General features: G+C 41.9%; 2 protein-coding genes across 3 annotated transcripts; both read left to right on the top strand.

The window, feature by feature from the left end:
• Window positions 1-2981: 2981 nt before the first annotated feature.
• pde6gb (phosphodiesterase 6G, cGMP-specific, rod, gamma, paralog b) lies at window positions 2982-4614 on the top strand. Its single transcript, XM_078279464.1, has 3 exons — window positions 2982-3127; window positions 4402-4442; window positions 4538-4614. Exons 1-3 carry the CDS (start codon window positions 2982-2984, stop codon window positions 4612-4614), a joined length of 264 nt encoding a protein of 87 aa, XP_078135590.1.
• A 4252-nt stretch (window positions 4615-8866) lies between these two features.
• On the top strand, window positions 8867-24876 carry nploc4 (NPL4 homolog, ubiquitin recognition factor). 2 transcript variants are annotated; one of them, XM_078278577.1, is made up of 17 exons: window positions 8867-9048; window positions 9779-9859; window positions 12747-12856; window positions 13837-14073; window positions 14156-14204; window positions 15004-15098; window positions 15181-15304; window positions 15995-16174; window positions 17344-17430; window positions 18251-18322; window positions 18416-18542; window positions 20301-20461; window positions 20698-20769; window positions 20892-20984; window positions 22075-22191; window positions 22500-22602; window positions 23694-24876. In XM_078278577.1, the coding sequence occupies exons 1-17, from the start codon at window positions 9034-9036 to the stop codon at window positions 23852-23854; spliced, it is 1884 nt and encodes a 627-aa protein (XP_078134703.1). In that variant the 5' UTR covers window positions 8867-9033; the 3' UTR covers window positions 23855-24876. The 2 variants fall into 2 exon arrangements, with proteins under 2 accessions (XP_078134703.1, XP_078134702.1); XM_078278576.1 differs by lacking the exons at window positions 8867-9048; window positions 9779-9859 and adding an exon at window positions 9866-10040.
• The last annotated feature ends 1563 nt before the right edge of the window (window positions 24877-26439 follow it).

The following is a 26439-nucleotide window of genomic DNA, read 5'->3' as shown; positions in this document are numbered from 1 at the left end:
CACCACTGGCTACTGTGTTAAAAAACCAAACAAAAAACAGATGTATAAAATAAATAAATGATGAATCGACTTAAGGAATAAGAACCAAAACGCCCGATTAGTCAACTGATGGACTGAAAAGTGTCAGCCCTAGACATCTGTTCACCCTCTTTGACCCCCAAACACCCACACGCGTGTTGACATGCGAGCAGGGAGGCAGGGCATCCGAAATCTTCTGCGGGGCTCAGCATATAAGAGGGGGCCCTAAGCCCCGACTGGCCCTCACAGCAAGCCTAGCATAGCACTATACACTCATCTGCTGCACATATACACACACACACACTCTCGTCTGGCTGTCCTTCACCCAAGCAGCCGGTGAGTAGACCTATACTATGCTATACTATACTATACTATACTATACTATACATCAGCACTAGGCCTGTAACAGTTATTACATCATTGTCTAATTGCCAATTTTATTTTATATACTTGCAGTGCTTTCTTTAACCGCAATTAATTGTTAACATTAGCTAAGGTCTTAAGACGTATGACTGGTAATTGTTTAGTTTAGATATGCCAAATTGTAATTATATATGTCATTATTGGTCGGACTATTTATTTCTAATATTATTTGAATTGTTAGTTGTTGGTGCTTGAGCCTAAACGCGTTCATAGCAACAAGAATGACGAAGAGTGGGGGGGGGGGGAGAGATACAGTAAGAAATGTTTTTGTTTACTTCATAGACTGTGTATTTGTGTTATTACATTACCTGGGTCACATGACAGTTATATAAGATAAGATAGACTTTATTAATCCCACACTGGGGAAATTCCTGTGCTACAGCAGCTCAAAAGAAAACATTTACACGCATCAGAATAACACAAATACACATTAAGTAGACAAAAAATATACATAAAGTATAAGAAATAGAAAAAAACAATAGAAAAAAAAAAATATATATATATATATAACCAAAAGATGGATCCTGGGATTCATTAAAAACAAAAGGATTTGACAAGTAATAAATAAATATATTTTTTTTTAAATTTGACTGAAAGAGACAATTATATTGTTAATCACAATTATTTCTGAGACAATTAATTGTACAGCAACGTGTTGGAATTGTTCCAGCTCGAATCACCACCATGAACGCAAACATATTGAGATATTAGAGTAGTGGTAGTATACAGAGTGACAGACAGGAAAAGAATGATGTTGCTGAAGTTGAATGGAAGTCAATGGATATGTATGGACATTGTAATCATTATTTATTTCTGCTGAAATGACCTGACTCAAACTGAAAAGATGTAGATGTAACAGGATATATTCATTTTTTTTATCAAGATATACTTTATTTATCAGGCATTTCCTTTCGTACTGTCGTGGAAGATTTAACATTCAGTTTTCTGTAGCTGTGTTTTGGTAAAAGAGACTCTGGCAGGCTGCTAAATGATTCAAGCTGGATTATTGTTTGAGATGTTTTGATACGATGTGTTGATATGATGATGAGTTTTGGCACTGATATCAAAATAATACTTTTTTTCTTTTTTCTTTACTCTAAGAACAAAAATGCTGATCATCAATCTGCTCATCAATCTGATCAAAGAAGTACAAATTTGAACAGAAATCTGATTGCCAGCTTTTGATACTTGACAGTTTTTGATACTCAGTGCAGCAAACACAGTATAGAGGTTCAATTTGAACAATGCAACTTATTTTCTACATACAGACGGATATGCAATCTTTATTCTAGCACTTTAAAGATATTTTAAGATTAAATAACAGGTAAAATGGTTCATCATTGAACATGAAAAGGCTGGGTCTCCTACCAGAGTGGACAAACCATCTGCTTATCCCTCTGCATTCAAAGGGCATTTTCACATATCTTCTCAAAGACATTATGAGGCATTTGAGATCAGATTCTACCCAACCACCTGACATATAGAGCGTTGCATGGTCAGGCACCTGCTTATATCTCGGACCTGCTCCATCCGTACACTACTAACCCTCAGGTCTTCTGATCAGGGATAATGGAGGTGCCACGCACTCGTTTCAAAACTAAAGGTGACCGCTGCTTACCGTTCTAACGTTCTGCAGTCTCGGTTGATGCTTAAAGCAGCTGAATAAGCACTTGTTTAAAGAAAACACATGTCAACACTTTATTAATCACTATTTTGATATCAAACTGCTGTACACTGCAGAAAGATTAAGTCTTGTTCAGGACTGTCGTTGTTTTCGGGACGCGGTGAGCGGATTGATCATTTAGCCCCTCAGAGCGTGCTCAGCATATCTGCTGCCGTGTTGTCCTCGCTCTAACGAGATTACATTCGGGACGGCCGGCTTGAAACAGAGAGGTCAGAGCATTTATTAACTTGAGCCGGGGATTAGGGGAAATTGGGTCATCCTCACAGAACACGCTGCAAGGCGGCCCATCTGAGACATTCAATCACTGGGAAAATATGAGTGTAAATCCTGCCAGGTGTCTCTTCACATGCAGTGAGAGGATTAAGGCCTATAATGTCAGACAGAGGTGACACAGGCTGCATGCTCACTGTTACATGCTAGGGCCTAATTTACAATGGGGACAGTTTTCAAAATCCTGTTTGTGAGGCAATCAGTTGCCACAATTTTTTGGAGTATATAAACTTAAAAGTCTGAGCTTGTTAGAGCTTAAATATGTGGAGTAACGTGAACTTGCATTTTTGGATTACCGTTAAATTGAAGTACTGGTTAAGCCAACTTAAATATCAATATATGCAACTCGAAAGTATTAAACATAACAGAATCATTTTAAGTATAAAAACTCAGTATTTATTAACACTTTTTTTATGCATGGTTTGATGCATGAAATGAACGGTTTCTAAGTGATACCTTGATTCGGATGGATTATTTAGCTCTTTCTTTCTCCTTTTTTCCAAAAATAAAAAGCTATCGTCGCGACGACTACACTTCCGAGAGGGGTCTCTTAAGCCTGCACACAGGTGTCCCATAACTGCTCAGAATGAATCTAGAGCCGCCCAAAGCTGAGATCAAGTCGGCCACCCGTGTCACCGGCGGCCCCGCCACCCCACGCAAGGGACCGCCCAAGTTCAAGCAGAGGCAGACCCGTCAGTTCAAGAGCAAGCCTCCGAAGAAGGGAATCCAGGGGTACGCCTTCTTCTTTTTTCCCTTTTTTTCTTTGTCTTTCCCAACCTTTTTGGTCTGAGGTCCCCCCCACAGCCCTGTCAGATTAATTTACACCCCCCCCCTTCATCCATTCCCAATGTATGTCCCTAATGTATAACAATATTCATTCTGTAAAAGAGGATATTACTTTTAGTTTTTATAAAACTGAACAGTCAATATTGAGGTTGAACTACTACTTGGATGTGAAGCTGAGTTTTTCAACTATTTATCCGTTACTTTAAGCTAATTATTTGAACTGTTTAGTCATTACATGGGAGTGTACGGCAGTCCCACGAAGTGAAATTGATGAACATAAACTACTGAGCTGTGGAGAAGGGGTCGAATTGAAGAAGTGTATACTTACCTACACTTCTTCTTACCCCTTTTCAGGCATGTCTAGGCTGGTTAGTTTCTTTTTGTTTATTTTTTGCTTATTCGTGAACAAATTTTTTATTTTATTTTTTTTCATTTTGATATGTCTGAAATAAACGCCTTCATTTCTTCATTACTTTAGCTGTTTAAACTTCTGTGCTCACTTGCTAACTAGTTTTGGCACACCCTTACATAACAGCAACACATAGTGTTCAGATGTTAGAGCTAATATATTCTTTTTATCAAATCATAATTTCTACTTTTTTCAAATAAGTTGAGCTACTCTACTGCGTACCCCCTGGCAACTGCAAAAGTAGTCTCGCATTGCCAGACCTTCTTCCACAGCGCTGCGGAGGAAGGTCTGGCTAGTCCACACAGCATTCTGGGATAGGAGAAAAACGTGCTCTGGTTTATTGCCATTTCTTTAAACCAATCACAATCGTCTTGGATGGCGCTAAGCGCCGGACGGAGCCACGGCGCCTCTGCTAAATAGCCTCTGGAAGGAACTTGTTTTGGTGGAACATTTGGACGTTCAAAAGTAGTTTTAGTCGTGCAACAGAAAACTCAGATTGGACAGATAGTCTAGCTAGCTGTCTGGATTTACCCTGCAGAGATCTGAGGAGCAGTTAACCATAGTCCTCACAAATCCACCGGAGGTTTAGAACGCCAACACAAAGAAAGAGGAAGGGGACGGACATCCGGCCTAAATGAGTGAAATCTGGCGGAATTTCGGTTGGCAACGGAACAATCCTGGAAGTGGAATGTTGTGGATATGGAGTACTGCAAAAGTAACCCCTTGGGTACAAGTACCCCTGGTTGGGAATCACTTCTTTAGAGGTTTAGAAATAATTGCAAATGATGTAATTTTTTTTCCCCCCTTGCAGCTTTGGTGATGATATCCCTGGGATGGAGGGCTTAGGCACAGGTGAGCTCACTTCAGCTTTTAAATTGCATTTCATGTCAGTTTCTATGATCCGCAGGGGCCTGAATAACCTCCTTTCTCCATCGTTTGTTTTGCAGACATTACTGTCATTTGCCCCTGGGAGGCCTTCAATCACCTGGAGCTGAATGAGCTGGCCAAGTACGGCATCATCTGAGGCCACGTTCGTCCACTTTAAACCATCCGCCTCAGGCTCCATCTTCTAACTTCCAATGGAACTATTCAAAAGAAAAAAACGACCATAACGAACTGTAACAAACACAAAAAAATGAAAAAGGAGAAAAATGATCTACAAAAAAAGAACACTTTCTTTCCTTTCACCATATTTTTATTCTGATTCTGCACTTAGGATCTGTTGATTTGATTCTCACGTCTTCACTATACTGTAGCTCTGCACTGTTACTCTAAACCGCCAGCATCCTTTTCTCTTCTCTCGCTGCTCTTCTTTTCTCTCACCTTTCCTCCTCTTATTTTCTATTCTTCTCACAGACAAAAACATGAAACTTATGCAAGCATAGCAGCCTCAAATTGAGTTTAAGTGACAAACCCGTGAAGTGGGTGGGTTCCCACTTCATGTGCTTTGGGGCCTCTTTTCGCACATCTCAGAGTCCATCAACAGCTGAACATGTAAAAACATAAAAACCTGAATTCTGTAGAGACTGGAACACCAGCTTGCCCATTGCTGAGCGTAACATTTCAGTTGGATAACGTTAATCAATCATCATCACATATCCCACTTTTCCCTCTGTTCTGACCAACACATGGCTGCATCTATTTTCAAAAATCATTGTTCTTAACTTGAAGAGAAGTGAACTGTATACACTCTCTGCCCGGCCCTCGTGTGTTCTCTCTGACATTCTCATGTCTGTTGTTCATGTGTTTATGTGTAAATGTGTTTTTTTGGGTCTGTAGGCTGTTAAAAACTGAATTGCCCTTTTTGGGATAAATAAAGTTGTTTGAACTTGAACTTGAAAATGTTCTAACCATCATAATATGTGGAAGTCTAATGCATGTGGGGAATCTTTAAAACCAACCGAGAAGAGAATAAATGTCCAGGAAATTCCTTCCTTGCAGTAACCTGGAAATCCAGAGTTCTCGCGAGAGCACAATTGTAATTTGCTCAGCGAGTCACTCTGGCATTCAGTAATGATGCTCATTAACTATGCCCTTGTAGCCGAGCTGCACCAATCACATCGGTGTATCTGATATAGGCGGGCCAGAGGCCAGCTAAACAGTCATTAGTAAACACTGCAAGATGGCTACGGATGAGCGCCAGTTGTATGAAACGGCTTTGGCCGCTACAATGAACGAGTTAGACTTGGCTTTTTATCTAAAAGAGGAACAGAAGACAGCGCTCCAGTCGTTCCTTTGAAAGAAGGACGTTTTTGCTGTTTTGCTGACCGGATACGGCAAGAGTTTAATCTACTAGTTAGCTCCGCTGGTAGCTAGCGTATGGGGCTTAGCGAAAACCCACGTGATTGGTCGTAGTGTTATCCAATTGCGTGCAGTGAGATTTTCAAATGCACGCTTGGTGCTGCCCGTCGAGTTGGGCCATTTTCATTTCTCATTGCCAGACCCTTAATCTTTAGGATTTGGGTCTGGATTTCCAGGCTATCCTTGCAGCACACCAGTGTGTGATTTGTGCGGGCAGCTGTGTGTAGCGTAACCTAGCTGAAGTGTCCTCCATCATTGTGTGTGCTTGTATTTCATATCCCTTCTTATTTGTATGTCTCCCTTGTATTATATTAATGTACAATCTGTATTTTATGTTTCTCATACTTTTACACAGCACTGTTGTGCCCTGTGTGTTTGTATTTGTGTTTTTAAGATCACCATTTGAACTATTTCATCTTTCATCCATCGTTCATTTATTTGTTTTTCATTTAATCCCCATTGTCCTCATCATCGCTGATGATCCTTTCATTCTGTTCATGTTGAGACAACGAAGTATTATCAATCTGCTGTACGCATAAGGACAATGCATGCACACCTTGAGTTACATTTAGCTTTTCAACTTCTACTGTAATTCCTGGCTTTCAAAAGTCAGTTGAAATCGATGCACCCAGGAGCGTAGCACAAAATTCTGGGCTCTGTAGAAAGGCATTTTCTATGGGCCCCTGCCCATATCAACAGCTATTCGCTCTAGCATATTTTAGGGCCCTCCTCACATGAGGGCCCTGGGTACTCAGTCCCCTTTCCACCCCCCAGTCCGACACCCCTGTCAATAAGACAAAGAGGTTGCTAACTTTGCTCTGATGACATGAAGCTGATGCAAGTGTTTGTGGATTTTTCTTTTAAAAATATGTTTACAATGATTGAGAGTGGGATGAATCACATCTGAAGACATGTAAATTGGAGCGTTGTCCTCTCTACAGGATTTGGGAGAAAAAAAATAAAGCATAAAAACAGGAAAATAAAAATGGAGATGTATTTGTTACCTTAACTGACACAAATTAGACCACGGACCCCCATTTGATGAGATTTTACAGCTTCAGAATAGATATTTGGCAGCTCCTATGTTTACTCGTGGCCGACTCCTCTCTCGGTCAGTCTGACGTTTCCTCTTTCTCTGTTCCTCCGACAATGCTTTCCTAGCTTTCTGCTTCTTTTTTGGCCGGCTCAGCCATGATGATAGTGTGAAAAACTCCATCACTACCTTGTTAGCCGGTTCCTGAATGGGCGTATGTGTGCAGTGCCATGAAGCAATTCGTTACATCGCGAGACCTGATATCACGTGATACTTCCTGACGCTAAGTTGCAAGGGTGGTTTTTCCACTCACAGGCGCTAGGGGGGAGCGAGACGACCACCTGTCAGTACCCGATCCGTACCACCTGTAAGATCCGTTCTGCGCATGCGCATAGTTACGTAGTAGAAAACTAACGATGTCCCTGTGCGATTTGTACCATGCATGCGTTGAAACACTTTACGACCAAACATCACAACTTGTCACTGATCCAAAACCGTGTAGCGACGTCATTGTTGTGTTGTTTATGTTAATGTTTTCACTTTTAATACTTCGTCTTGACTAATAACCATAGACTGTGCGATGAAGTGTAAACGTACATAAGTGTCCTTTTGAAGACAGCCACCACTGCTGTATACCACTATAGTAGCTACATGCTAACGGCAGTAAATATGTCATCTTAGCTGGCAATGTTGTTAAATTCTCCCCAATTCCGGGTCACATTCCTGCTGAAACATGTCCGATTATGTAGTGTTTGGTTCAGAAGCCTTTATCTGCGATTTTTGACGTTAGAAAGTGCTGCTTCGTTCCACTACAATTTAACGTTAGCATACTCATATCTAACTATTGTAGCTGCATGCTAACGCGACATAGCGTGCGACAATGCGCTGAATTGTGCACATGCGCAGAACGGATCTTACAGGCGTTACGGATCGGGTACTGACACAACCATTCAACCCGAAAAAAGTCATATAACCATTCCAATGACTCCAAAGCTGTTCAGTTAAGGTAAATTAAGCTAAAAAAAACTGCATAGTTCTCCTTTAAGATGTTTTATTACAGAAAGTGTAGGAAACCCATGACCAAAACAGTGTTTTCCCTCGCTTTGTGGAAGACTTAGGTGCACATATTTGGCGGGGGGGTTTAGGCATCCTTCCTCAAGAAAGTGTGACATTTTCAAATAAAAAAAAATGCAATTTCCCCATACATTTTGTGTCTCTTTGTGGGATTTTGTGGCTTCATTGTCGTGTTGTGTCTCTTTTCGGTCATTTGGCATCTCTTTCTAGTCGGTTTGGGTCCCTTTGTGGTAGTTTTGCGTTTCTTTTTCATATCACTTTGGACCGTTGCTATTACCATATAGCATGTGTCTAAAATGTTGGAGAAGCTAGAGCAGATAATAAATAAATAAATAAATAAATAAATAACACTTAAAAAGCTCAAAGACTAAACTTAAAGCTAAAGAAGTCCAACAACTCTCTCGTGGACCCTACTTTGGGAACCACTGCATTTAGCTGTAGTACAATATGTACCACTACAATTAAAAAGAGTAGTGTATCATAACAAGGTTGAGGCATTGGGTGTTTAGGAGTGGGCTGGCTCTGATTGAGAAACGCCCGGATGGGAAATGGGAACGTGGAAACCAAGGGCGTAGCAGACACGCGGTACGCGGTGGACACGTCCCACGCACTTTACATGTCGGTGCCCTCTGTCCGTCTGAGTTGATTTGAACGCATCATAAGTAGGCGAGTGCATGTGCACGTTACTCAGGTTGCGCAGTATTTGATTATATAACAATATATATAAACTGTTAAAATACTGTTTAATACCAACAGTAGAGGGCAGCGATACGCCATTGCAGCGTTTAGTCTGCCAAAAAAAGGGAAGAAAATGAGAAGTGGAACGTGCCTTTTCACCAAAAAAAAGCTTGTTTCGGTAGTGGTCGTTTCAGTGTAGGACCGGTGGGAAACGGTCGGTCACTAATGTCTGCAACACCCGGTGTTTGAGTTGCGGGATGGAGTTTCGTTGAAAGACAGTAACGCTACGTGAAATTTGTATTTAGTGTCTCTGTCTACTAACGCAGCGATATATATCGGAGCACTCCCCCGAGCAACATGGCAGATAACATTGTAAGTATAACGGCTAGTTGTATTAATGGGTCGACTCGGCTAACGTTAGCTAGCTTGTTAGCCGAAGTCCGGAGTGATGAGGCAGCAGAATTAGCTTGGTAGTGACTGGGGCCTGTTTAGCTAACCGGCTAATATTCGCTATTTGGCTAGCTGAGGCAGCGTTGGATAACAGCAAAGCTACATAACCGGCACAAATTAAGGAGTACAGATGTCTTGAATGTAGTTTAGCATGCTGAGCCCATTAGCCAAACATTAGCTCGAATATTATGGGTGGTTGTAGTGAAGTCAAGGTGTTGTTGATTCATTAAAAGTGATACTTTGTTGACAATGTATAACGTTAACGTTAACAAGCCCCCCACATCGTAATAGCTTTGGTTAACGTTGTCTGGTTCAAAGTCGACATTTTAAGGTCGCAATGACGTACATAAGCTCTTTGTTGAAACGTAGAGGCTCCTATGCTAACATTACTTTTATTTTTCTGCACTGTCATCGTTGTCAAAACATCTGACTCTGACACTACTGTAAAGAGTAGGGGGGTGGGGGGGGTAGTAGTGTCCTTGTTTTGTTTAACAGGTGTTGGGAGTTATATTGAAACTGTAGCCGGTGGTCCACGTTAGTTTTGTTTATGAGTAGCTAACATTAACAATGAATCTTTCCGTCCCCAAGAACTGGAAACTTCGACCACTTAAAGAGCTTATCTAACGTTATTATTATTATTATTTTTTTTTAGATCATCAGGGTACAATCCCCAGATGGGATGAAGAAAATTCCTGCTACCAAGAGGGAGACTGTTGCTGCTTTTATAAAGAAGGTACAAACATGTGTAAAACATGACAGTTTGCATGTCAGAATATAGGCCAAACTGTCAAATTAACACCAATGCTTATTTTTTGGAAGCCACATGTGTTTGCAAGGTGTTGGGGAAACAATCCGGTCGCAGTTGTTTTGTGGTTCGTATCCAGAATCAGAATCAGAAAAAGGTTTATTGCCAGGTAAGTACTTAAAAGGACTTTGCCTTGGTGGATGGTGGGTACATAAAACAAACATATTGAACATTAATATGGAATAAACAGTGAATACAGAAACAAATATACTGTATAGAAAATAGCTATCCTAGTATCCTATTATCTACTGGTTTGACCTCCTGTGAGTTGATTCTGAAAGCAGCAGCGAGCTCAGAGAACAAAGCGACACAAAGTAAGGGTTTAGTTCACAATGTTCTAAAGGTTTAATGAGACGCACAAGAACATTTTCTCACAATCGCTCCATACACTTGGAGGAGGAAAGGAGGATTGGTTCAAGGTTGGTTCACACGGATACATCTTCAGGATAGAAAAAACAGTGTAACAATTTATGATACAAATTAAAACCGATGAGAGAGGCCTTGTTTAGAGTTTTTACAGACTGGACTGTAACCGATCGCAACACCATGGAACAACATCTTTTCAGTGTACTATTTCTACAGTAATGCGAGCCCTGATGTGTGCGTTGTTGTCACCAAGTAAACTTGCATTGCCCTGGCTTTTGTGCCTGCTCATTGTTCCATTATGTAAGAAGCTGTGCAGAAAGCAGAGCAGGTCATTCCCCAGGCACTAAAGAGAATATGGATGGAGGTAATTAACGCTTTAAAAAAAAAAAATATAGGCTACATTTGATACTTAATTGTGTAAGAACAATCCTTTCTTAGTTTGGTTCTGTCTGATCTATATTGATACATAATAAGCACTCAAAAACAATTACAAATGCATTTTGAATGTAATTTGAAAAACCTAAAATAGAACAGTATTCCAGCAGACCACTCCCAGCAGAGCATTGCAGCAGCCCTGCATTAAAAATGTATGTATTCCGTGCTAAGTCAGGATGGTATAGCCTGCAGATCAGTGTAGGGAGTAGTTTTTCTTCCCTGCCAATGTGCAGCCAGGGATGGTTGGAATAGAAAACCATGGGTTTCAGGCAGACCGAGGAGAGGCAGTCTGAGCCTGCAGGTTTTATTTCTGCAGCTGAGACAGAATAAAAGGAGCTGAAAGTGATGTTATGTCTCATACAGTCTGACAGTATACAGTTTCACCCAGCTATGGTTAAAAAATATCTAACCACTGTGTTCTTTTGTGTGGCTTGAGATAAATGATGACTTTATGCTCAAAGAACCTCAATGCTTCCCACTGTTCTCTGCTTAGCTTTAACAACACTAGTCTCGCATTGCCAGACCTTCCTCCACAGCGCTGCGGAGGAAGGTCTCGCTAGTCCACAGAGCATTCCTGGATGGGAGAAAAACGTGCTCTGGTTTATTGGCATTTCTTTAAACCAATCACAATCGTCTTGGGCGGGGCTAAGCGCTGTACGGAGCCCCGGCGCTGCTGCAAAACCGCCTCGGGAAGGAACTTGTTTTGGTGGAACATGTGTACGTTCAAAAGTAGTTTTAGTCGTGCAACAGAAAACTCAGATTGGACAGATAGTCTAGCTAGCTGTCTGGATTTACCCTGCAGAGATCTGAGGAGCAGTTAACCATAGTGCTCAGAAATCCACCGGAGGTTAGAACGCCAACACAAAGGAAGAGGAAGATAACGGACATCCGGAACGAACAGGATATTCAGCGAAATTTCAGGCGACACCAGACAAATCATGGAAGCGGAACATCGTAGACGTAGACAATACCAACACTGACGTTAAAGATAAATAACCACTGGTAGATGGTTTGTGGTGTCCGTTTGTTTAGATGTCATGTGGTCAGTGCAGCTGCCTTAGGTATTTCTTCTGTATGCAAGTGTCATCATGAGTTCAGTTTTTACGCCAAGATAATCATTCTGCTCTTATGTTAACAGTACAAAAGTTCACTAATGGTTGTTGAAAGTGCATCTCAAGTGATGAGATGAAGTGAAGGGAAATGACCAGCATCACACTGATTGTCTGCCTGATGTGTAATGTAATGATTAAAGTGCCATGAGACGCTCTGCTGGCCGAGCAGCTCAGGGTGCTCTTAATAGCTTAGTTTGGCTCACTCTGATGACCTTAGATGTTCCTTCCTACATGCTGAGTTTCTGAGAGGCTCTATGCTAATCTGCTTCTAAAGGGTCAGTGGCATTGTTACATGTGCACCTTTTTCATTGGCACATGATGATTTGAGAGTGGACTAGGGCTGCACAATATGAGGGAAAATATGCGATAATGTAGTTGAATATTGCCATAACGATATTCCTTGTGATAAATGAACAAATATTGAAATGTACTCAGTTCTGCTGCTTTCAGTATTCTGCTAAAATTCAACAAACCGCTTGTTGAATTTATAGCAAATGAAAGGAAATCATTTCCAACATTATTTTATTGAACAAGTTGAACATTAAATTGAATATAAAAGGCACCACTTTTTAAAAAAGAATGACACATTTTAAAGTGCAATTTTCTTTCACCTAACACAAAAAAATCTTTGAGTCTTTCTTGATGTGTCGCAGCCTTTCTCGATGATGATTTGAAAAAAAAAAAAAAAAACGATATATTGTGCAGCCCTAGAGTGGATTACAGGGAAGAGCAAATATTCTGATACATTATGCTGATGATCAGCTGAGACTGATTTAAGACTTGTATTTTGATGCTCTCAACATTAAATGCAGTTCCTGGGGTTGAAAGTTAGCTGTGTTTAGATTTGAGTCCGTATGACACAAAGTTATCATCCAGTCTACTCAGACTTATTTCTCTCTCAGGTGGGCAACGAGTTTGGTTTCAATTCCAATGGGTTTTCTATTTACCTGAACCGCAACAAGACCGGAGAGATCCTTTCCCAGAACAAAACTCTGAGCCTGCTTAAGATCAAGTAAGTGAAAGCAAACCGTGTTGAAGTTTAGTAAAGTCTAGATTTTACAACTCTCATCCCTCATTAATGTTATGGAATTTCAGGTAAAAGGGTGTGACAGTGATGTAATATTACTAGCCTGGTCCTACCAGACTCTGGTCCACTAGCCTGGTCCTACCAGACTCTGGTACACTAGCCTGGTCCTACCAGACTCTGGTACACTAGCCTGGTCCTACCAGACTCTGGTCCACTAGCCTGGTCCTACCAGACTCTGGTCCACTAGCCTGGTCCTACCAGACTCTGGTACACTAGCCTGGTCCTACCAGACTCTGGCCCATTTCATTTGTACAGAGAGTCTGGCCACTCTCCATTGAGTGTTAACTTCCTTGAAGGCGGGTACTCTGTTGAAGTTTAAAAACTATTGGATCTGCCCAGAGCCACTCTGGATCTGCCATAACCAATCGCTAACGTTTGGTCGTGACATCGGCTTAGCATCGCTAGCGTTAGCCTTAGCCAACTCCTTCACCACTAACGGAGCGAGCTGGAGAATCAAACTGTTCCCGAACCCCGTGGGGAGGAGGGCCACAACATCATGGCCACCAACAAAACTCAGCAAAGATTGTTGGTTGGGCTTTAACTTCTGGATATTCGGCAGCGTTGCCACAACGGACCGAATGGCTTCGCTCGCATCTTTCTCCGCCGCCATTACGGAACTACAACTCAAACTAGCGCACGACCTCAACGTCATCGTTCTCAGCCACTCCCTCTGTTCGCTGATTGGACCGGTAAAGATGTGGCCGGAGAAAACCCAAGAATATACCGCAAACCCAGACGGAGTACTGAAGGAAAATGAAAATTGAGCGGAAGTACGTAGGAGGGCGGAGCCAGGCTATAATATTACACCCAGAAACTCTGAATTAATCTGAAAACATTTTTACAATTGAGATAATTTAATAGAAGTTGCTCAGTCACATGTTACATATTTTGTCTCATCTTTGTAGGCATGGCGACATGCTGTACCTGTTCCCTTCGGGATCCCCTTCCTCCTCTGCGGAGGTGATGGACACTGCCACCCCACACTCCTCTTCATCCATGCTATCCGTCTCATCTTCCTCGTCCTCTTCTTCATCCTCCATGATCCCCCGGTCCTTCTCAGCACCCCAGGTCCAAGAGGATGAGATTGATCAGTATCTGACCAAGCAAGACGGCAAGATCTACAGGAACAAAGATCCACAGCTGTAAGAAAAAGACCTCCTGCAAACACTCAGGTTAAATCCAAATATCAGATATCTGATCTAATGATTCTTTTTCTCGTTACAGATGTCACCATGGTTCCCTTGGAAAGTGTGTCCACTGTGTACCGTTAGAGGTAAGAGAATTCATTCTTGTTTTGTTTTTTTTGTTTCTTATAGGGACGTCCTGATCCCAATCACAGTATCGGATCTGAGCCGATTTTGGCGTTTACCCGATTACCTTTCTCCGATCATGCACATCAGCTTGTAGTGATCGCTGCCCTCAGTCGCCACAGAAGCACCGCCAGACCGCCTGGGTGCGGGCACTAACCAGTGTCTGTCCAGAGAGTGGCTCGTTGCTTGCCAGTCCTTGGCAACAAGTAAAAAAAGTCCGTCATTCTTAGTCACCCGTTTTTTACAGAAGCCGATTACTCCAATTCTCCACACTTCTTCCGTGATTCCACCAAGATACCACCACACTTTCAGGCCGCTATTCCCTGCAGCCGAAATCGGTAAACACGATAAGAAAATCAAAGATTGATTATTAAGGCAAGAGGCGTCGCTAAGTTTAGTTTTCGTTGTCCAGCGGGGAACTTAAAACGGTTGGGGGTGTTTTGGTTGGGGGTGGGATCCTAAAGAGAACTGTTCTGGTGTTTAGAGTAAAGACTAATTTGCTGCACTTTGTTAAATGTATTAAGCTTAAGGCATTTTTTAGTTACTTTGTTAACAAAAAAAACGGTGTGAGCTCTATTACCTGATCAAATACAAGGATCGGATCGGGACACGGCATCGGCAGATATTCATTATTGTAAAGATCGGATCAAAGAAGCTGATCGGGACATCCCTAGTTTCTTAAACTAGATGGGCTTTAAAGCTAGCACCACTACTGTAAGAAAGGTTTACTTATTGAAACCCTGGCTTCTTCTTTTTTTTCAGCCTTTTGATGAAGACTACCTGAATCACCTCGACCCCCCAGTGAAGCACATGTCATTCCACGCATACCTTCGGAAGCTGACCGGTGGAGCTGATAAGTGAGTAGTTTTCATTTCTTCAGTGGAAATGCACACATTCAATTGTTTAGTCAAATTCTAACACTGTTTTGATTGCCTGCAGAGGGAAGTTTGCAGCTTTGGAGAACATCAGCTGTAAGATCAAGTCGGGCTGCGAGGGCCACCCTCCCTGGCCGGAGGGGATCTGCACCAAGTGCCAGCCCAGTGCCATCACACTGAACAGACAGGTAGATGACCAAGCCTTAATGTGTGTGTGCCAATGAACCTTTTAACAGCGTTGATGACCAAAATTCAGAGCTGCAATGATTAGCCGATTGGTCGATCGATAAAATAAGCAACTATTTTGATAATCGGTTAATCATTTTCATCCAAAAATGGCAGAAAATGTTGTTTTCGGGCTCTCAAATAGGAAAAACTCTACGTTACGCAGAGAGACGGCGCTCATGTAGTAGGAGCTGAAATGTAAATTAAAAGATTTATGCCGTAATGTTGTAATTTGTTTTTGTTTTATACAATTGGTATCGAAAAAAGTTTCATTTAGGAACCGGTATCAAAGTCACGGTATCGGTATCGAAAATGTTTGAACAATACCCAGCCCTACCCTTGAGTCCATATAGATTTTTATGTCTGGAAGTTATTGGAATGAGTAGAGAATAATTAACTTTATCCAAAGCGCTTCACGGTGGCAGCGAGCTACCATACAAGGTGCTGGCCATCAGGAGCAATTTGGGGTTCAGTGTCTTTTCCAAGGACACGAGGAAATGGGGATTGAACCGCCAATCCATGTGACTGACTGAGCCACAGCCGCCCCGTAATTGGAGATAAAAACCTCTGCTCATGTTGTCTTAAAATGCCCTAACGCACACATGAATCCCAAATACAGTTTCATGAATTTAGTTTCTCGGTTCTCCTCCCAGAAATACAGACACGTGGACAACATCATGTTTGAGAACCACACCATTGCCGACCGCTTCCTGGACTTCTGGAGGAAGACGGGCAGTCAGAGGATGGGATACTTGTACGGCCGGTACACTGAGCACAAAGACATCCCTCTGGGCATCAGAGCTGAGGTGGCTGCCATCTACGAGCCACCACAGGTGAGGGATTCACTCTAAGGCTACATTTACTGTACATTGCTACGTTTTGGTTTCTAAGGGGAGTTTTGAGCCAAAAGCGATCTCCGTGCACACCAGTGTTTTTAGCTCCAGAACTAATCTCCGTTTAAACTAACACGCCCAAACCTCACATCTCATCAACATTCTGGTATACTGGGCACAAACAGGAGGCAGCGTGTATACTCCGCCCGTTGCTGGTAGTTGCCATGGTAACGTTAGTAGCTCAGTCTCAGAACGAGTCGTCGTGACCCAATCGCGGTGAAACGTTGGCGTCGGTGTTGCCAAAGGTCTCCATTTGCGACCGTTGAGACTGTAAAACAACCCCGCAGATTCCAAACCAAAACGGGTCAGAAGTGTTTCCAAATGTCTCCGGTTTAGAGGCTCGGAACTGTAGCAGAAGATATTTGTTTTCAAACCAAAACGTAGCAATGTAAATGTAGCCTAAATATAGGCCTGCACGATTCGGGGGGGAAATATGAATCACGATTTTTTTTCTCACAAAGTGAAATGTTTATTGCACACGTGAACCATGACAAAACAAAACAAATTGGCAGTACCAAATAGATTTGTTTTTGGCACCTATAGCACATTACTCATCACCACAAGCCTGTAAACACAGAGGCTTCAATGAATGAAGAAAATAAAGTACATACTGGCCATTTAAGTACAGTAGGTTACCAAAAATAGTGACATAACACATTGAACTAAATATGGCCCTGATACAGGCTCTATCTGAACTCCTTGAACATGTATTTACATAATTAAAACATGTCAGTCAACATGCTGCAGCTACAGCTTCAGTCTCTAGAGAAATGGAGTTTGTCAATTGCCAATTTAAGTACAGTATCAAAAACAGAATGATTTCTTAGCACACTCTTTAACTGCTAGCCTTTCATGTCTTCAGCTGTCCTATCAAAATAAAGGCAGAAAATGCCCCCCAAAAAAAGTCATTTAAAAATGTTATCACGAACGGGGGTGAATCGAGATCGCGATTTTATAACTATTAATCGTGCAGGCCTACCTAAATGTATCACTGTGTGCTTCAGCTCCTCTAGTCAATTTGCTTCCATCAAGGAGTGAAAGTCTTTATTTACTGTGTAGTAACTCTTTGTGTTTTTTATTTGAACGGCCCTTTGTCCCTGTTGTTTCAGAATGCCACTCAGAACAGTTTGGAGCTGGTGGATGATCCGAAAGCGGCAGCTGTGGACGAAATTGCTGCCAAACTGGGCCTGTGCAAGGTCGGCCGTCTATTCTTGCTTGCTCTGTCGCTGAGTCACTGTGTCTCCCAATTCGCTTTTGACAAAGTGGTTTCCTACTTTGCTTTTACACCAAATACTTAAAGTTTGCACTACAGAAGTGTGACACACTTCGAATTTAGGGCTAAAGGCAGATTTATGCTTCTCCGGCGATGTTTCCGCTGCCTCACTGTTGAAGCCTTTTGAATTCTCGATGTTTCCTCAAAGAATTTCACCCGTTTAACCTGAGCCTTTATTTTAGCAACGCAAACTGCTTCACGTTGGTTCCATCAAACATCAATATGTCTGTATGGCAAACTCTGTTTTAAATTGATGGGAATGGCCAAATCTAAAGCTGTATGTGAACAGCACTAACTCTTTTTGTTCTTGGTTAAGTCATTTTGGATGTTGAAGTAATATAATAATATAATATACTATATATACTATACTAATATACTATAATACTAATAATTTTATAGGGCTGCATTGTTTCCATTATTGATTAATTTGATGATTATTGTCATGGGTAATGATTTGGTCCATTAAATGACAATGAAAATAGTGACGTATATTTCCAGAGACATTTTCCAAATTAAAAAAATGACACATTCAAATGTCTTGTTTTGTCGGACCAACTGTCCAAAACCCAAATGTATTCAGTTTACTATCATCCAAAATTAAGAGAACCAGCAAATATTCACATTAGAGAAGCTGAAAACTGACATTTTGGCATTTTTGATGATCAATAGATAATCAAGTTTTTGCAGATTAATCAACTAATTGTTTGCACTCTACTTACTTTTCTTTTTCCTCTGGTTTTCAGGTGGGCTGGATCTTCACTGACCTGCTGTCTGAGGATACGAGGATAGGCACCGTCCGCTACACGAGAAACAATGTGAGGAGGATGCAGCTCGCTCAAAGACGTCCTATTCATCAGACTACTATGCTGCTCTCCTCCATGTTTTAACATTGTCCTTTCTGCTGTTAGGACTCGCACTACCTGAGCGCCGAGGAGTGCATCACGGCGGGATACTTCCAGAATCTACATTCAAACCCTTGCAGGCTATCTCGAGACGGCCATTTTGGCTCCAAATTTGTGACCGTGGTGGCAACGGGTACGTTTTTGTTCAGTCTGAGGCGAAAGTTAGGGCTAAGTAGGAACTATTTCAATGAATTGCCTAAAATGAGTCCAGTTTCCTGTGAAAATATCATTACTTGACATGTGAAGCCGGAGAGGTGTCAAAGGTCCATTTGCTACGACCAGATTTTTGTTAACAGCCAGAGCTCCTTCTCCTGTCTCCCGCATTCACTTTCTTGGGAGTGTAAAGGAGGCGTGGAGATGGGGGGTTTACGTTAACAGTCAAGTTATTGGTTAAATTTGCAAGTTTTAACACACAGGCCTATATCAGACAATGCACACGCAAATTAGTGAAATCCCTGCAGATGTGGTCTAGACCGAGACCTTCAATAATTGGTCTTAAGACCGATCTCGAGTACTACAACACTGCTGAGTAGTATATTGAAATCTAATGAGCATCCCTCAAAAATAGCATCCTATTTTGAAAAGTTGAATATTTATGTGCATTGTTTACAGTTTTAACTTTAAGCCTACTCATGTGTATACATATCGTCACCTTTTAAATGCATCATGTGTATTTGCAAAACAAGTGGTACTGATAAACTTCACCTCTTCTTGACTCCAGAGTTGCACATTTCAGTGCAACCCAGGCTTGTGAGGTGCTCCTTTTTAGTGTTTAAAAAAACATTATTCCTCAAGTATCTGCATTGTGTTCGCAGCCAGTGTAGCAGTGTGATCAAAGTCAGATGCTCGCTGGTCTGTTGGATGGAGGCCAAGTGTTTCCACTTTCCCTCCTTTACAACCTAGCAAGACCACCTCGTATATTTGTTCCAGAAAAGCACAAAACATTGCAGCATCTTGGTCATTTGCGTTAATGAGACACTGGCAGCCAAAGCTGACGTCATAGCTACACTTCTAATTGTAGCCAGCGCTGCAAAGTCCATCTGCATTACTTTCCCTTGTGTAAAGACGCATCCTGTTGGGAAATGAGTTTCATGTGTAAAGCTGAAGAGCCTTGAGATCTGGCTTTGTTTGTTTGCTGTTACTAACGGGGTGTGATTGCAGAAGTCGAGTTGAAAGCCTTCCTGGTTTTGTAGAAAACTCAATCCTGTGGCAGAGAAATCAAATCAATTGTTGATCCATAGAAAGTTTATGAATTACCGTTCTGATCATCTACAAGTATCAAACATTTACTGGTTCTAGCTTCTTAAATGTGGACTTGTTTCGTTTATCCATGTTATCACTTAATTTGTCATTGGGCATTTAAAGGTGCTCTAAGCGATGTCATGCGTTTTTAGGCTACAACATTTTTTGTCACAGAGCAAACATCTCCTCACTATCCGCTAGCTGCCTGTCCCCTGAAGGCTCCACAAATGGCAACAAAAACAAACTGCCAACCTGCACCACCAAACATAACAAACAGTGTTCCAACCAATAACCAACAAGAAGGATTTGGGGGTGGGGGGGTTAGTGCGCAGAAGCACGGAAGGGAGGGACAGGATGAGGAGGAGGGGCGAGCTAGCCTCATTTTGTTGGAAAATACTTTGAACGTCAACAAGAAGTGCCGTCGACCAACATCGCTTAGAGCACCTTTTAAATGTTATAGACATATCTAAGTAAATGACAACGTGTTATGAGGACTACTGTATAAACGTCTGAAAAAATGTTATCAATGTTATCGATTGAAACGAGTATAACATAGCTCTACTCAACAGCTGGTATTCAGTCAACAGTGATTTCCTATTGTTCATCCAACAAATGAATCCATGTGTCTGTCCCTGTGCTCTGTGTGCAGGCGGTCCAGATAACCAGGTGCACTTTGAAGGATACCAGGTTTCCAATCAGTGCATGGCTTTGGTGAGAGACGAGTGCCTGCTGCCCTGCAAAGACGCTCCTGAGCTGGGCTACGCTAAAGAGTCCAGCCCCGAGCAGTATGTACCAGACGTCTTCTTCAAGGTAACACTTCAGACATGTGGCAACATGAAATGGTCCGTGATATGTAATAGTGTATGGTTCATGGTTTTGAGAATACACCGCATTACACAAATGATCGGACTGCTTGTCTCCTAAGCAGAGTAATGACAACCAAGATACTTGGTTTGCTTTTGCGGCCAGGTATTACGAGTTGCTTCGTTCAGATGTTATATTTAGTTTGTTTTCTTACCCTTGTTTTCCCTCTTTTGATCCAAAAGGACACAGACAAGTTTGGAAATGATGTCACGTTTCTAGCTCGGCCTCTTCCTGTGGAGTACCTAATCATAGATGTGAGTTAAGATTTGTTTGTTTTTTTATGGTCAGCAGGTGTGTGTTTTGTTCTACATGCAGCATCTTTTCTTATTAATGCAATGTACTGACACTGAATCACAGTGTTTTCTTTCTTCTACAGATAACAACCACTTTTCCAAAGGACCCCCAGTACACCTTCTGCTCCACACAACGATTCCCCATTGAGAACCGTGAAATCCTGGGAGAGACGCAAGTACGTTGTTTTTTTTGTTTTTTTCTTATCTGGATGAACTTCTGTTTATCTTAACCCTCTCACCTCTGATTGAACCGGTCTTGGTGAAGCAAAGAAACCGTCTGAACCGTCCAATGAACCAGGCCCCGATCAGACAGAGAATTTTACAGATGCGTCTTTTTTGTTGTTGCTAGGCAACCACCGAATCACCCGTCCTCGGCTAACCTTTATTATGCTAATACCCAAATGAACTTTACTCTATTGCAGTGTTCTTAGTTGTGAAACAGAAATGTCCCCATATAGTGTATAGTGTCGTCTATATCTTTCCCAAGTCATTCTCTGTGTAGCACTTCCTCACTGTAGTCTTGGTGATGTCACACATTTGAGTTTTAGCCTCTTGTTTTTGGATTCATGTTTACTAATTACTAATATTTTCGTGCATTTTGAAAAATCTGCGTAGTTCCCCTTTTAAGTTAACAAATGTCTGCCGACTCCTGGCTGGATTGGCTTACACTTTGAATGGAACTTGGTTTGCAGTGACCCATCCTAAGTCTGTCTGCGTACTGGACGTATAGACCATGTCACAGCCTAAGTTCATGTGCTTTTCACAGTTTGTTTTTGTCTTAACATTGCCAATTTCACTGTCACAAATAATGACCAGATGATTTGGAGAATCGAGGTCCAGGGACATTTGTAATTATTGAACAGGTGAGTTTAAAAAGCAGGAACCTCAGAGTTAGAGCGGCCACATGATTATCCACATCATAAAGGTTCCTGAAGCTGTTGTCATTTCCTGTCAGACTTTCTTCAGTCACCTTTGTCTCTGTCTGGATTTTAACGTTGAATGAGGGGTGGGAAAAATAACAAGCTTCGGCTTCATCCTGCTCCTTTTCGGACAGATTGAACATATTATTCGTAACACTTCATAGATATTGTTTCATTTGGTGTGTTGCTACGCACTTATTGTGTTTTTTTTATTTTATTTTTTGCTCGAAATAAAAATAAATGAAAAGAAACTTGACATGACCGGTCCGGGGTAACCTTTTGGATTCCATAACCTCCAGCGGTCAGAGGAAGTGATGCATTTAGTTTTTTGTTTGTGTGTCTGCAGGATTTCCACAGTTTAGCAACATACCTGTCCCAGTGCACCTCCACGGCCTTCCTGGACATCGTGTCAGACTTCCATCTGCTCCTCTTTCTTGTCACCAATGAAGTCATGCCTCTGAGAGTAAGGCAACACTTCAAAGTATCTTCTCAAGTTTGCCATTTGTTTTCCATTTGTATCGCAAATGGGTAAAGGCCACATTCCCATCTGGAAATATTTACTGCTGTGAGGATGTTTTCACTCTGACCCTTTTTCAAACCCAATCAAAAGCTGATAAAAAAAAGTTTTTCTGTGTTACGATACTTGATCAGATTAGGATGTTTTCTATAAATTCCAGACTTACAAAACCACGAGCTGGTGGTGTCTTTAGTGTCCTGAATCGTTGAGCCATTGTCCAGCGGATAGATCCGAGTTTGTGTTTGTTTCTGCAGGACAGCATTGGGTTGCTATTAGATGCGGTGAGGACTTCTAATGAAGATCTGGCACAGACTTGGAAGAAGTCGGAGCAGTGGGCCACCATCGAGCAGCTGTGCAGTAAGTCGCTGTCGAGCACCGAGGGCACAGTCTCATCCTCAGTTTTACCTGGCCCGACCGGAGTTTAGTCTGTGCTCTAGTGTTGAAATAATTAGTTGACAAGTAGAGTAACAGAACGTTTCAAGCTGTTTATTAAACTGTAGTCTATATCCTTCGCGCTCCACTTCTGGGATTGCTCCGGTGCTGCGGGAAATTCCGCCGGATGCGTGTATTTTCTGTTTCCTTCCGCTTTTTTTGTGTTGGCGTTCTAACCTCCGGTGGATTTGTGAGGACTATGGTTAACTGCTCCTCAGATCTCTGCAGGGTAAATCCAGACAGCTAGACTATCTGTCCAATCTCAGTTATCTCTCGCACGACCATTTTGCAGCGGCTCTGTGCAGAGTTTAGCACCGTCCAAGACGATTCTGATTGATTTAAAGAAATGCCATTAAACCAGAGCACGTTTTCCTCCCATCCCCCAAATGCGGTGTGGACTAGCCAGACCTTCCTTCAGTGCGCTTTGGAGGAGGGTCTGGCAAAGCGACACTAATCAAACAGCAACGTCAAACAATCGCTGGTTTAAGGATCTCAAATGTGAGGATTTGCAGTTTTCACTGTTAAATATCATAATTGAATGTCTTTGGGTTTTAACTTTTTCAACCTGTGTAGCATAAAGAATAACCTCGATGTCAGACCGAGACCTTTCGGCTTGTGACCTTCATCAGACTTATCTAGTTTAATTTATTGCTTGTGACCAAAACCATCAGGCCTAGTTGGTCAGACAAAAAATTGTTTAACATTTTATAGAAAAATAATAGGAGTGGTAAACACCAGAGGTACCATGGTACGATATTATTTATTTTCCAACTTCAAATTATGTCCCCAAAAGGAAAGCTTTGTCAACATCTGTATTAAAGTACCGAGCGTTTACATTTTGGTTAGTTTCAAGTACCAAAAAACATAAATTCTCATGTGCGATCTATATAATAGATTGATACTTCCGTGTATCGATACAGTATTGCCGCGGAAAATATCGCAAGACTATGCTATATCGATTATGTGAAAATGAGTATCTGTCCTGACATCCTGTAATCCCTGTCCTGTCCCTCCAGGTACTGTGGGCGGGCAGCCCTCCAGCTCTCAGGGTTACGGGGCCATGGGTGGCCCCTCGGCCCCTGCGTCCTCCTCCGCCATGTGGTCCTGCCTCCACTGCACCTTCATGAACCAGCCCGGCACGGAGCACTGTGAAATGTGCAGCTTGCCCCGCGGTTAAAAAAAACCAAACGACCTCCCTCCCTCCATGCCCTGCTCTGTCCTGATCTTATCCCGCTCAGCCCTCCTCTTAACTGGCCAATAACATCGCTGCACCAGGACCCGCTGCGAGATTTGGATGCCCTTTTTATTTTATTTTTTCACTATTTCGCCTCACTTTGAAGCCTCTGTCCTTCCCATCTCACAGGCTGCTGTCTCGAGTGAAAGGGATGCACTCGTTTCCATCCATTCAATGAGTAAATCAAATAAACCCAAACAGTTTTTTTTGGTATCCCGACTCACAGCGGCTCTGAGTGGCAGGGCACGTTAAGGTAAAGCACTTTTGGATAAGGCCCCTTTCCCTTGACCCACTGCCCCCCACCCCCCTGAATTATCAGCCCCTCAAATAAATGCCCGCTGTGACTCAAGACAACAGCAAAGACTGGAGTGTTTGGACGTTCTCTCACATCAGTGCCCCTCTCACTCTCACAACGTCTTCTGGGAAATCTTGCTGTGTATAAATACATTTGAGGAATGATACTGTTATTTAATTACGCTTCTTTCTTTTCTTTTTTTTATCTGATTGTAGCGATACCTTAACATTTTGAATCTTCAGCGTGTACTCCACTCAGTCAGGTTTTTATAGGTCTCTTTGACAAGCCCCTTGAAGTACAATCATCGGTCAAAGCTCACACCTGAAAACTCTTGAAGAGCTCCAGAGTAATTCCGCTTAAGTAGAGAGTTTATATTTTCAATATTAAATTACTTAAATAAGTCCCAGAGTTGAAAAGGCATACCCCATACATCCCCCCCCCCCCCCCTTTACTCATCCTCCACTGAGTGCAGAAGTAACGTGTGCTGTTGGTGATTATTACCGTTTGGACTGATGGTCCCACCAACTTAAAGTGGTTTCTTAAGATCTTTCACTGGCTTTGTTGGAATTGTAGCTTTTGGATTTGGTGGTTTTGAACTTGAACAGGCATTATATGTAGCTTATTTTATCAGCTGTATGTTCTGTCTCTGATAAAACTCCCCAGGACTCCATCCATCGTCCTCTTTATAATTATTACTGTACTGGCCGTGAGATGCTTCTAGAAACAACTGGTGCTCGCCACTTCCCTCTCTGTCGCTCCGTACCTGTGGTTCTTCTTCTTTTTGATTTCTCACTGCCGTCGGTCCATAAGTAGTCAGACCATAACCAATCTTCCTCCGTTTTTTTTCTTTTCTTTCCATGACTCAGCCTTTGAAGACTTTGCTGCTCAGAGTGCAAAGGGTCGCAGGTCACCACGGGGAGAAACGGATAACCCAACATTTCTCATCTGATGTCTGCGCTGTGCATCTGCAAGCAGGATGACGGCGATAAGTGTTAAAGTGAGCATCGTCCGTTTGCTTCCGCAGATAATGAGCTTCTTCCAGCAGGAGACATGTATGATGATCACTTTGTAGAGCTACAGGTGTCAGAAGTGTGGAAGGGGCTGAAAACAATGAAAAGCACTTAATGCTCCTCAATAGGCATGGGCCGGTATGAGAACCTTCAGCAAAAATATCACGGTCTCACGGTATTGCAATTACTATAAATGTATTGTTTTTTTGAAATGTCTGGGTAAAAAAAACGTACACAATGTATTTTATTTTGAAACGCACTGCACACTGGCAGGGAGAGTGATTTCTTCTGTCCTTGAAGACTCTTAACCCTCGTGTTGTCTCCCGTCCATCGTGAACTTGTCCTTCTGGGTCAAAATTGAAAATGAACTTTTTCAGACGTTTCATTCGCTTTTCCCGACGTATTTTTATTTTTTTAATATATTCATGGTCAATAAACCTAATTTAAATGACATTATTACCTAATTTTTGAGTTAAAAAAACTGGTTGATGTCAAAGTTTGGTCAGGATACTGTTTTAAATCCTATTTTCTTTCTTCAAATGCTATAAAATTGAATAAAAACACCCAAAATTCAATGAAAGTAATCATTAATTTTACCTGCGAAGAATGTTGTATGGGTTCCTACTAGAGTGCGGATCGAGACGCATTTTTCTGTCCGATACGGCACGCGCCCGACACAGATAAAATCTCATTTTGTTTTTAGTTTCTCGTACTAATGACATGTACGTTTGTTTGTTTGGAAAGACTGTAGGAAGGCATTCGGAAATGTCAACAGATGAGATGAGATGAGTGACACACGGGGCAACAAGTGCACGTTAACACAGGCACACCTACATAATAAGCTTTTTTTTTTTATTTAAAATGTTCAATGTCTTACCGCGCTGATGTGACCGAGCCCGACCCGAACCTCATTTCTAAATATCTCTCCGAACCCGGCTCGGGCTCGGTTCAGGTATCCATCCTCTAGTTCCTACATTGTACATGCATGCATCCAAGTTATTTTGGGGCAATTTGGTTGAAAGAAACCCATATTTCTGAAATAGAAAACTTGAAATTTGACCCAGCGGACAACACGAGGGTTAAAAAAACAGCTCATACCTCAGGGATGGTACGACAGAAAATGTTAGTGGTTTTTCAAACCGCGGTGGACCTTGAAACCGGCAACCGGCCCATGCCTACTCCTCAGTGGCACTAAAAAGGCTAAACTAAAGACTAAAAAACAG

Source organism: Sander vitreus, chromosome 21, assembly GCF_031162955.1.
Source record: "Sander vitreus isolate 19-12246 chromosome 21, sanVit1, whole genome shotgun sequence".
In the NCBI taxonomy this organism is placed as follows: Eukaryota; Metazoa; Chordata; class Actinopteri; order Perciformes; family Percidae; genus Sander; species Sander vitreus.
This window is presented reverse-complemented; position numbering and strand designations above follow the sequence as displayed.

Coding starts and splice junctions, on each gene's coding strand:
- pde6gb (XM_078279464.1), top strand. CDS start 2,982: ATGAATCTAGAGCCGCCCAAAGCTGAGATCAAGTCGGCCACCCGTGTC. Junction 3,128..4,401: donor CCGAAGAAGGGAATCCAGGG/GTACGCCTTCTT, acceptor CCCCCCTTGCAG/CTTTGGTGATGATATCCCTG. Junction 4,443..4,537: donor GATGGAGGGCTTAGGCACAG/GTGAGCTCACTT, acceptor TTTGTTTTGCAG/ACATTACTGTCATTTGCCCC.
- nploc4 (XM_078278576.1), top strand. CDS start 9,879: ATGACAGTTTGCATGTCAGAATATAGGCCAAACTGTCAAATTAACACC. Junction 20,985..22,074: donor AAATCCTGGGAGAGACGCAA/GTACGTTGTTTT, acceptor GTGTGTCTGCAG/GATTTCCACAGTTTAGCAAC. Junction 22,192..22,499: donor ATGAAGTCATGCCTCTGAGA/GTAAGGCAACAC, acceptor TTGTTTCTGCAG/GACAGCATTGGGTTGCTATT.